The sequence below is a fragment of the Triticum dicoccoides genome, chromosome 4B (genome assembly GCF_002162155.2).
Source record: "Triticum dicoccoides isolate Atlit2015 ecotype Zavitan chromosome 4B, WEW_v2.0, whole genome shotgun sequence".
NCBI classification, from domain to species: domain Eukaryota; kingdom Viridiplantae; phylum Streptophyta; class Magnoliopsida; order Poales; family Poaceae; genus Triticum; species Triticum dicoccoides.
In genome coordinates, this window is record NC_041387.1 from 678,139,578 (window position 1) to 678,151,225 (window position 11,648).

The 11,648-nt window shown below is 47.5% G+C and overlaps 1 protein-coding gene across 1 annotated transcript; it reads left to right on the forward strand.

Moving 5' to 3' along the window:
• Positions 1-6,247: 6,247 nt before the first annotated feature.
• LOC119292326 (probable glycosyltransferase 6) lies at positions 6,248-8,005 on the forward strand. The gene has a single exon (XM_037571174.1). It carries the CDS (start codon positions 6,434-6,436, stop codon positions 7,871-7,873), a length of 1,440 nt encoding a protein of 479 aa, XP_037427071.1. The 5' UTR covers positions 6,248-6,433; the 3' UTR covers positions 7,874-8,005.
• Positions 8,006-11,648: the final 3,643 nt, after the last annotated feature.

The following is an 11,648-nucleotide window of genomic DNA, read 5'->3' on the forward strand; positions in this document are numbered from 1 at the left end:
AGTTGAGTTAGAATATTTTGATTTAGTTGATTTAGTAGGCTAGTTGATATGCAACATTTAGAGACAGAGATATGATAGTTGATAGTTTTTAGTTGATATGATTAACTGATTAGTAAAAATTTAGACATAGTTGATAGGCTTTAGTTGATATAAGCCTCTGGTCATATATATCACTTTGATATAAGATAGTTTCTAGGGGTTTTGTGTTCCTCAAACTAGTAATTTTTAGCCTATTTTAGGTGTTTTGAATAGAATAGGAAATTTTAGGTCTTTTGATTAAAATTTTAGTAATGGAACTTTTTAGTTGGTAGAATTTGAAAAAATGTTCTGTACTTGTTATATTGTGAACTTAGGGCACATTTTTAGGGTTTAGTAAAAGAAATAGTAACAGTGGATGATGATGTAGATGTTTTAGGTATAGAACATTTTTGAATAGATGATGATGTAGATTTTTTAGTATAACTAGTTTATTTAGTGTTGCTCAAGAATTTCTCATATGATGTAGATATAAACATGTATATATAGTGTTTCTCAAATAGGATATGTGCTTGCCCAAGTGACCATGTTTGCAGGTAACAGCTCCAAGTGGCCTATGTTTTGCCGGAGTGTTGATTAATTTCCGTTCCGGCAAATTTCAGGCGCTCGATATGTCCTTTTTTAGCAAAGGTCGTGCCAGATTTTTCCTCTGAAGGGGATCGTTAATCCTTTTCTAATACTCCCTCCGTTCGGAATTACTTGTCACAAAAATGGATGTATCTACAACTAAAATACATCTAGATACATTCTTTTTTGGACGAGTAATTCCAAATGGAGGGAGTATTGCTTTAGGAAAATGGCGACACCACCACCACCACCACGACTACCATGTCGACTGTGCAAGTCAAGATGCGCCAGCAGCCTTGCAATTGGCACGTTGTTCGGCATCTACTTCCAGCCGAGTTTTCTTCCTGCGGTGGTAACAAAATATATGAAACTTGTAACAACTATTTTGTTTTTAGTGTTATTGGCATTAATGCATTGTGTATATATCATTGTGTATACACAGATCGTCCCATGCAATGTGATGACGGAATTCAACAAGCTGACCGGAGACACTGTGACCTTTGAGGCTCCTGGGGGCCCTTACACTATGGAGGTCGAGAAAGGACGAAATATGTCACAGATCGAGGATATGGATGGAACCGTTTCATCTTCCACATGGGTATCACTGGTGGTGAGTTGATCAGCTTCTCCTTCAGAGCAGAAAGACCCAAGTTGGTCGTCATTTATCTCAACACGGATGATGATGATGAGGACCCACTTGATGAAGCCATCTATACTCGAAGAATAGGGCTGAGCGAGGACGAGGTGTGCAACCTATGGGACATAATTCCGCCACGTGCTGACTTTGTCGGGGTGCCATTGGTGACCCGCCTGACAACTACCATGATTGATCGGCATGTTATGGTATGTTATACTTAGTGTACAATCCGATTACATGCTTACTTAGTAGTTCAAGCTTTGTAGAAATGTAGTACTGTTTTTGATAGTGTAGAAACCTAGACTTAGTAGAAATATATTTGCAAGAGTATGTGCGAGGCTACTTATTAATTGATATGTTTTTCTTATTCAGAAATTGCCAAAGAGCCTATCTGTGAGTTGTGGTATCAAGCCTGATGAAGAGGGCTCTTCTCGAATACGCCTTACCGCAAGGGGCTCTGTCACCACCTGTGCGTACAGCATGGACACAGACGGTCGCACACACTTCAGCTCGGTTGGATGGAAGAACTTCCTCGTTGACAAGAATCTTCGTGTTGGACAGGCCATCCTAATTACTATTAGGAACACCCGCCGCCATGGCTTGAGGATGATGGTCGTCGTCGATATCATGTAGAACTACATATGGGTGTGGTTGTATGACTACCCCTAGTAGACTGCTATATGCTGTATGACTATCTAGTACTGCTTATCATATATGCTCCTGTATGAACCATATATGTGTGTGAGGATGCATGTTGACTATATATGAGTACCTATAATGCTTAATGATATTGTATGACTACTGTATGACTAGCTATATGGTATTGTGGTTAATGATATTGTTATCTTGTATATGTGAAAATGCAATTTATTGAAACAGGTACTGTTCTAGATCAGTAGGAAGCAGGGAAGAAATGTTGAAACATACAGCAGTAGCGCGGGCAAAGAAAAGCACTACAGCTACTTATGAGTAGCGCTTGCTGGAAAACCGCTACTGATATAGTTAATACTAGTAGTGTGTGTACATAGAGTGTTACTACTATCTGTTAGATGTAGCGCCTTATTAGTAGCGCGGCCACCCGCGCTACTGATAGCGTTAAAATGCGCGCTACTACTAGGGTTTTCCCTAATAGTGGATTGCAATATGGTCCATGTTGCAAAGCATGGGGCAGTAGATGAGGTGGCCTATACATGAACCATAGAAAACGGTTCGATGAAGCGCAACATGGCTCGTGTTGCAAATCCTTTAATGCAATACGAGTCATGTTGTGAACGGGATGGGGCCACACGACTGGCCCGGGGAGAGATCGGACGGCTGTTCGGCGCGCCATCCAACAATTGTTGAGGCGGCCGATGTAGTCTGATTATCACCCGACCGATGGGTAGCGTCGCCCGATCAAACATATATCCAATGCCCGAACCCCCGCGCCGCCTCGCTCTGGTGACACGGGGCCAGAAAACCCTAGCGTCGCCACCGAATCTTCCCCTCCCTCCCCCGTCTCGCCGCTGCCAGAGGGTGCCAGCCGATGAAGCCTGGGCCGGCCCCGAGGAAGGCGGCGGCAGGGCACTATCATCTGCTGTGGGGTGGCGCATCGAGAGGGGTCGTTTCATGAAGCGAAGAGGAGATCCAGTGGCACGTGGTGGAGCTCTAGATCCGCGCGGTTCACACGCTGGATCCATGCGATGCACGTTCATGGCAGCACGGTGGAGGTGCTTGGCCGCGCGCCCGTCCAGCAACTGGTGCGCGCGCGCACTGGGCTGTGTGTTGAAGGCGCTAGGCACGGTCACTGCGGCGAGGAGGCCCAGGGGCAGCACGAATGTGCGCGTCACCGTCATGGGGTGCCGTTGGGGGACGCGGGCTCCCTCGACTGGCGGCCTCTTGCTAGCAGTGTCTAGATCTGGTGCTCTGGCGTCCGGAGGCCCGGAGCGGCCGGCGACTGGTTGCAAGTGGATCGGAGCGGCAGGCGAGCTATGTCTATTTGCCCCGTGGGATCGGTGCGGCATATGTCTAGCTCTTTCGGATATATTGTTCCTCTTCGGTGTCCTCAATGTTTGCGGACATGCTCGTGGCAGCCCGGTACAATATATACGATAGTTGTTGGTATGCACTCTGGTAGCGGCGAAAGCGCTCGAGTGCCTGCCCGGATGTGTTGTGGGGTTTTGGCTTTCCGGCGCGTTGTATGTGATGTGATGCTCCAAACATAGTCTAGCTAGGCGTTGCTTGATTTTTGCCCGGTTTTCCTCAATAAACCGAGCAGTCCTCTTTTTCTTTTCTTCTTTTTTAGCACTCGCCTTTATGCGGTGCATTCTTTCTTTAGGGGTGTTCTCGTAATACCTCTTTCTGATCAACGAATTTGACAGTTCTCCTGCCAACGTTAAAAAAAACATAGATTCAATGCCGGGCATGGAGGCGGCCGAGGTGCCACGAATTATCAGCCTGCTGAATTTAAGCTTTTCCGTTTAGGGTTGGTCCGATTGCTTGTAGTATGTGTGTATACAAAATGCAATACAAGCGCCGCTGGGATTTCTCTCAAAACTTTCCAACCTATACGAGCTTGTCTCGGAGGAACCCTAATCCCCGGTTGACAATCTTCCCGTCCACCAACGTCTCGTCTACAAGCTCTCCGCTACAGTCCAGGGTCGTCACCGGTCACTGCTAGCACACGTACGGCTCCATGACCAGTGGTTCGGGGCCGGCCTCGCCGGAGTGGCTCGAGGCGTTGCTGTCTCGGATCCAGGCGCTCGCTGCCGACCGCGCCCGGCTGGAGGAGGTGAACAACACCCTCCATGCGCGCCTCCTACAGGTGATCCACTGAACCAACAACGAGTCCTTTCTTTCTAGGGTTTCTATTTATCGTCCTTGCATGCGCCTGATGCTGGTTTATTATTGTGTCGGCGTCGGAAGGCGGAGACGAGCAGGAAGAGGTGGAAGGCGGCCTACATTGACCGCCTACTTCCTGCTGCTAACATGATATCTTTGTATAATCCGCTTCTGGGGACGCCAAAGGCGTCGTCATCCTATATCTCGGCTCGGACCCATGGCTCTTGACTTCTTGTTGAAACTTAAGGCTAGCTCGACCCGGCATCGGCGACCGCTTTAGCGACGTTATCCTCCTTGGAGGCGAAGCCGAGATCTCCTCCTATCCACCTCTGACCCACTCCCGGACGGAAGTCCAAAATCCGTCTTGGATTAGGCGGCGGCGGCGCCCTTAGTGTCTCGAGGCGCCGTCTTGGGAGGCTTGGGTGTTCGGGGGAGAGGTACTGTAGGTGGTGGGCTCTGCATGACAGTTCCTGCAGCAGTGACGGTGTGGAGGTCGGCAGGTTAAGGGGTACTCGTTGCGAAGATCATTCCAATTCTCCAACTTGCGACAAGTAGTGCGCTGCATGTGCGCCACTTGTCGCAATCTGGGAGTTTTCCTTTTTTCGTAGATCCGTTTATTCAAAATATTTTATCTCTTAAATCGTGCATCCAAATCTCGAACCGCTTTCGCCGTTGAATTTCTCGCGTCGTGATCTTCAAAAGAAGATCCCATGTTGGATTCCTCTCGCGAAAGCATAACCATGCCTCTCGGAAGCAAAACCGTGCATCTCGTGAAAGAAAAAAAAACAGAAAACACGTTTTTTTTCCGTTTCCAAGAGGCATAGCCGTGCCTCTCGCGAAAGCACAATCGTGCCTCTTGCGGAAGCAAAACCGTGCCTCTTGCGAAAGAAAAAAACAGAAATCGCGTTTTTTTCGTTTTCAAGAGGCACGGCCGTGCCTCTCGCGGAAACGAAACCGTGCCTCTCGCGAAAGTATAACCGTGCCTCTCGCGGAAGCAAAACCGTGCCTCTCGTGAAAGGAAAAAAAACAGAAAATGCATTTTTTTGCCGTTTCCATGAGGCACGGCCGTGCCTCTCGCGAAAGCAAAACCGTGCCTCTTACAGAAGCAAAACCGTGCCTCTTGCGAAAGGAAAAAAACAGAAAACGCGTTATTTTTTCCGTTTTCAAGAGGCATGACCGTGCCTCTCGCGGAAACGAAACCGTGACTCTCGCGAAAGCATAACCGTGCCTCTCGCGAAAACGAAACCGTGATTCTCGCAAAAGGAAAAAAAACTACATTTTTTGCGCAACAAAAAATTATTTTTGGAAAAAATAATTGGTCAAAAAGCTAGGAAAGACCGGTGAAAAACCAAAACATCGAAAAAACCGAAAACGCGTGCGGAAAAATAAAATAAATTCCGGAAGGAGCGCTCAGAGCGCGACACGTGGCGAATCGCTAAGAGCGCGCCAAGTGGCACTGATTGTTGCGAGGCTTCCGAAGGAGCACTCGTTAATTAGTTGCTCTCTTATATTAAAGCCATCACCGAAAAGAGGGAAATAAATTCAAAAAAAAACAAGCACCGATCTGAACTTGAACTTGATGGACCGGTTCCACCACAAGGAACCTAACCATGTGAGCTATGCTCAGTTCACTGTACGATTAATAGGTCTGGTTTCATTTACTCCCCGTTTCAGTTTACAAGTCCTGCACGTATACCTAGGTTACCAATTTTATCACCTTAATATAATCTATATAACATAAAATTTATATTTTTAAAAAATAAAACATTTAAAGTTTATATTGGTATATATTTTGTAATATATGAGTTGTATTAGGTTGGTTAAATTGACGACCTAGGGATACACACATGCCCTGTAAACTGAAAGAGAGGGAGTAGTGAGATCAAAAATCTTTCTTTATAAATAAGGCATATGCGTATCAGAAACATCTCCAAAATATACATACCCTACAATTAGTGTAGATATCAGAAATCTTTACTTATAAATATATAGCAATATACACTGTTGGGAGTGCGCAATTCCAATCCATCTTGAATATAGCAATATACACTGTTGGGAGTGGTCCAAAAAATTAACGGAAAGAAAACAAACCCCAAAGAAAGAAGGCCCAAGCCCCACGCCGCGGCCAGCTCACCGCGCCCGGCGCCGGCGGCTGACACAACCCCACAATCCGCGGCCCCGCGCTCCCGTTCCACCGTGCCATTCCCCGGTCCAACCCCAAACCCGAGCCCCCACGCTATCACCTTTCCCGCTGCTGCCGCCTGCCGCCACGCCACGACCCTCGTTTCCCGTCGACCTTGCTTTTCCAGCTCTCTGCTTTCGGGCTTAAAGACACGCCACGCCCGCGCGGCCCTCGAGGAACGGTGACGGACCATGGCGTCGGAGACCGCGCCGTTCGGCGTCACGGGGGCGGCGGGCAAGGGCGGCGCGTCCGCGGCGCACAGGCCGCACGGCCACGTCGTGCTCGCCGCGCGCGTCCACGACGCGCTCGTCTTCGCCGCGGGCGCCGTGGCGGCCGTGCTCGTCCTCCTCTGCTTCTCATCCCTGCTCGCGCCCGCGCCCGTGCCCAACCTCGTTGCCGGCCCCGACCTCCCCTTCCCCACCTCCTTCCCGCAGCCGCAGCAGCAGCAGCACGACGACGGCAACGAGGAAACCCTCTACGCCAGGGTCGCCGCGCGCCCGCGCACCTTCTACGACGACCCGAAGCTGTCCTACGCCGTGGACGGCCGGCGGGTGGCCGGCTGGGACGCGAAGCGCGCCGAGTGGCTGCGCCTGCACTACCCGCGCGGCCTGCGCGCGCGCCGGGGCCCCGGGGAGCGCGTCGTCATGCTCTCGGGGTCCCAGTCCCACCCGTGCGCCGGCGACGGCGGCGACCACATGCTGCTCCGCTTCCTCAAGAACAAGGTGGACTACGCGCGGCTCCACGGCATCGAGCTGCTCTACAACACGGCGCTGCTGCAGCCCCGGATGGTGGCCTACTGGGCCAAGATCCCCGTGGTGCGCGCCGCCATGCTCGCCCACCCGGAGGCCGAGTGGGTCTGGTGGCTCGACGCCGACGCCGTCGTCACCGACATGGACTTCGCGCCCCCGCTCGCCACCAGGTACAGGGACTACAACCTCGTCGTCCACGGCTGGGACAGGGAGGTGTACGAGGCCCGGTCCTGGGTCGGCCTCAACGCCGGCGTCTTCCTCATCCGCAACTGCCAGTGGTCGCTCGACTTCATGGACGCATGGGCCGGCATGGGGCCCGCCTCGCCGGAGTACGCGCGCTGGGGCAAGACCCTCAAGGCCACGCTGGGCGACAAACCCGACGCCGAGTCCGACGACCAGTCGGCGCTCGCATACCTCCTCCTCAAGAACCCGAAGAAGTGGGGCGCCAGGACGTACCTGGAGCACGTGTACTACTTCCAGGGATACTGGGCGGAGATCGTGGACAGGCTCGACGGCGTCGCGGAGCGGTACCGGGCGGCGGAGCGGCGCTTCGGGCCGGCCCTCCGGCGGCGGCACGCGGAGGGGGATCACGCGCTGTACGCGGCGGCGAGGAACGCGGCCCTGAGGAAGAGGAAGAAGGACGGCGGCGTCCCGGGGCCCGACGGGGGCGGGCAGAAGGCGTCCTACTGGCGCCGGCCCTTCGTGACGCACTTCACCGGCTGCAACCCCTGCGGCGGCAGGCCCAACGAGATGTACTCCAACGAGAGCTGCGCCGAGGGGATGCGGCGCGCGCTCAACCTCGCCGACGACCAGGTGCTCCGCGCCTACGGCTTCCGCCACGCCGGCCCGCTCAAGGACGACGTGCGCCCGCTCGTAGCCTAGTCTTGTCAAACCAAGCGTGCAGTTTCCTTGTTACAGAAAGACAGCAAAATCGAATCATCATTTTGTTATGTTGTACACTGTTTTATTAGTGAAATGAAAAGATGATGACATGACACTGTTGCTTGCTTTGCATCTCTGGGTCACCGACACTCTCGCTGTCAGTGGACGTGGCGGTGCATCATTTTAGCTTCATTTTGGGTCCTTGCTTGAACCTCTCCTTTATTTAATTTTTTACCTTTCTTTTCAAACTTCATGCAAGTATATATACAGGGAGCACGCATAAATCACTTGTTCAGTCTTTTTCAAGAGATTATATTGTTCAGTCTTTTTCAAGAGATTATAAGTCGATTTTCCTACATTTCCTACATTTTCAATGCGGAGGAGGGACGATGATGGGGATGTGGTTGCAGATCATGGCGCGAGAGATCCCCATTCTCCGGCGGCTTCGGTGCCACCACATTGTCCTTGTTCTCCAGGGCCTCGTCACCTTCACCTCCTGGACCGGACCGGTCAGGTCAGAAAAAAAAAAACAATTAGTTACGTTGACCGCCCTGCCAACGGACGAGAGTGAGCCGGTCCAATCAGGCGGTTTTTGTTTTTGCAAACCAGGAAGAAAACCAACCGGTTGAACCATTTCCGCGCGTGCCAATAGTCAGAAAATAAGGTGCAAGCGAGAGGACTCAGACTCAGGTCTCCAACAATATCTTGGCTTCTCTAACACATCTTGCCGAGCATTTTGTGCAAAGACCCTCAAGAATAAGTGAACAACATACACTCCCCGCGCATAACTTGCAAAACGTCTTATACTGTGGAATCGGAGGGAGTACAATATTACTTGTTTGGATTGTTGAGCCTTAATCCACATTCCTATCCATTTGCTCGATGTCCACAAGTAGTTGGATTTTTCAATTGGCATATGTTCTGGGTTTTATACCCATAAAATGGTTTCACAAAATACTACTTGATTTGTATGCGTCTTGAAAATTCTAGATCTAGAGCAAGTACTACAATTTGTCTTCGAGCTGCATTTTACACCCCTTCTTCGTATAACGCCTATAAAAGGAATGCTTTACTAAATAAAATTGATCCTTATTCAATTTTTATGCTGGTAATAAATTTAAGCAAGAACATATATCTTTACTAAATAACATATATCTTTTTTTACTAAATAACATATATCTTTTTTTACAAAATTCCAATGCTTTACTAAATAACATATATCTTTTCCAATGCTTTACTAAATAACATAAATCTTATTCAATGGTTTACTAAATAACATATATCTGTTTTTACAAAATTGTTGCCTCACCCCAGAAATGCAAAGAAAACAAAATTCCAATTATCATTTGCATGCAAACCACATATCAATCAAAGCAAATAGTGTAAAAACATATTTCAAGCACAGGAAACTTATAACTTTTGTATACACAATTTTATCAGAGCTAACAAAATCATCGAAGTGCTCCTTGCATATACAGTTTTATAATTTATAAATATAATTCTTCAATTCCAGATTTAAAGAAAATAAGGAATCATGCTACTAGAGATCTTAGTTGAAGATGACACCATTCAAATATGTTCACACATATTTTTTTTACGGCAATATGTTCACATGGTTCACAACAAATATCAATAACGAACTTTTTATATCAATATTTCAAATGACTTACATAACTTTCATTATACATTGGAAAACTGAATTCAGGTCTAGGCCAATATGATTGGCTTACAATTCCATGCATGACTAGATTCCATTGTTTGTTGATCCGTCCAGCTCTAACTCTTCCATATAACAACACATACTTTGTATCACTCTTCACATCTTCTCAATGATTGCAAAAACATGACCGTCGTCGCAACTACGCCACCGCTTCATATCGAAACGCAAGATGAAATGGATGGAAGGTGGGAAGTACCTGTCAGCATCTTCCTTACTCCCAAGATTATGCTTCCTCCTCTCTTTTCTCCCCTTCTCCCGATTCTTTTTGTCATACGAACAAAATGAGTTGAAACTCAACTAAGCAAAACAGAACAAACAAAGTATAAAAAAAGAGTAAACATTATGCGAGTTAAATGCAAATGAGGGATATCGTGGGTGCACTGTCGCTGATTATGTTGCTACTTGTTGTACAACTCAACCTGCACACCATGTGAAGTTACCTAGAAGGTTCAGCTCTAGTGGTTCTACAAGCAAATATCTTGTCAGGATATAATAGTTCTAGGGACAAACCTGAAAACTTTATTAGATGCCCCTATGCACAGTGAGGCCTTGGAGTTTTAGCTCGCCCCAACAGTATGGGCATGCAAATCAGGTATCAACATGAAATTATGTAGGAAGATACTATATATTTTTGTAGGCCAAGAAGAAATTTCGATTAGTAGTTGTTGCAGGCATATATGTATTGAATCATTGTACATACAATATTATATATCAATCCAGTAAAAGTGGTGATGAGTCTATCCATATTGCAACATGGTACAAATACTAAGATATTTGGTCAAGATAACACATCCATTCGCAAAACCAAGTCCCCAAAAGTGAGATCATCCTTCTGCATATTTGCACGACAACACATTATAGTCAGACACATGGAAGAATTATTTGCATGCCAAAATCATGCTAAATCCGTTCATCTGAAGAAATATATACTTTTCTAATGCAATTCAATCTTCAAAAGCATATTGGTTCAAGAAATAGGAGTTAATATGAAGCATGTGTATTGCTCTTAACTTCTCTCTGGCTGCTGCTCACTCCTCCTTCCAGTTACTCCGTTGACATCCTCTTTCAGGAACACAGTCAATATAGAAGGAAAAAAAGTTATGTTTGAAGGAGAGTTTTTTTCTAATAAAAAAAATCAGCGCATGTCAAATTTAGTAGGTTTTCAGAAAAGTATGCAATTGATACACATCATTTTGTGTTGTGCTTAAGAACAATATCAATCACTACAGTTTAAGATTGCTTCTTCTTGTTAGAAATTTAGGGTTTGTGGTCTACCCCCTATTTCTCTGCGCTTATATGTGGTGCCGCTCACAATTGCATATCAGTGGCTAGGGGGTATGGACCTTCTTATACTGTCTTTCCAAAGAGTCCACCTCTTATACAGATAAGATTCCTAGTCATTACAACCAGTTTCCGGTATAGAGTCCAGATCAAAATTTACCAACCACGATCATTTTTATCTATTAACAGATTCTACTCATTATGTCCCCGGAGCACGTGCTTGTGAGCAAATCACTATAATAAAGTGCAAATTCCTCTAACTATACGATCAACATTAGGGCTGCTAAGGATGTGCACAAATCTTTGAAGAGTACCTTCATATCCGCCATGGACTCAACATATCATCTTCCACAACACATCCATATGAAGTTTGAAGGATGACAACAATAGTGACACCTCCAATGAGGGAAGCTGGAGCCCGATCCCAGCCTGAATGTCGGGCTTCGGGTTTGGGCCACCGGGCTGGGTTGTCCATGAACAGGTTTAGTACTAGTACTTCTCCCCCCAATGTCTCACGGTCTCACTCTCACCTCTGCAAGAATCCACCAGCATCTTCCATCAATGGCGTCAACTTGTATTCTCCCCAAGAAATCCAATTCCCCTCACGCATGAGCTACCATTGGATCCCCTTTCCCGCGAGCTTTCCAAAGATCCGATTTTCTTCAACATATATTGAGATCTCGGCATATAATCGAAGCTGCTCCGGATTTAGCCACTAGCATCTTGGGAGCGTTGAAGCACACGGACATGACAGTGAGGGAAGCAACAGCCGCG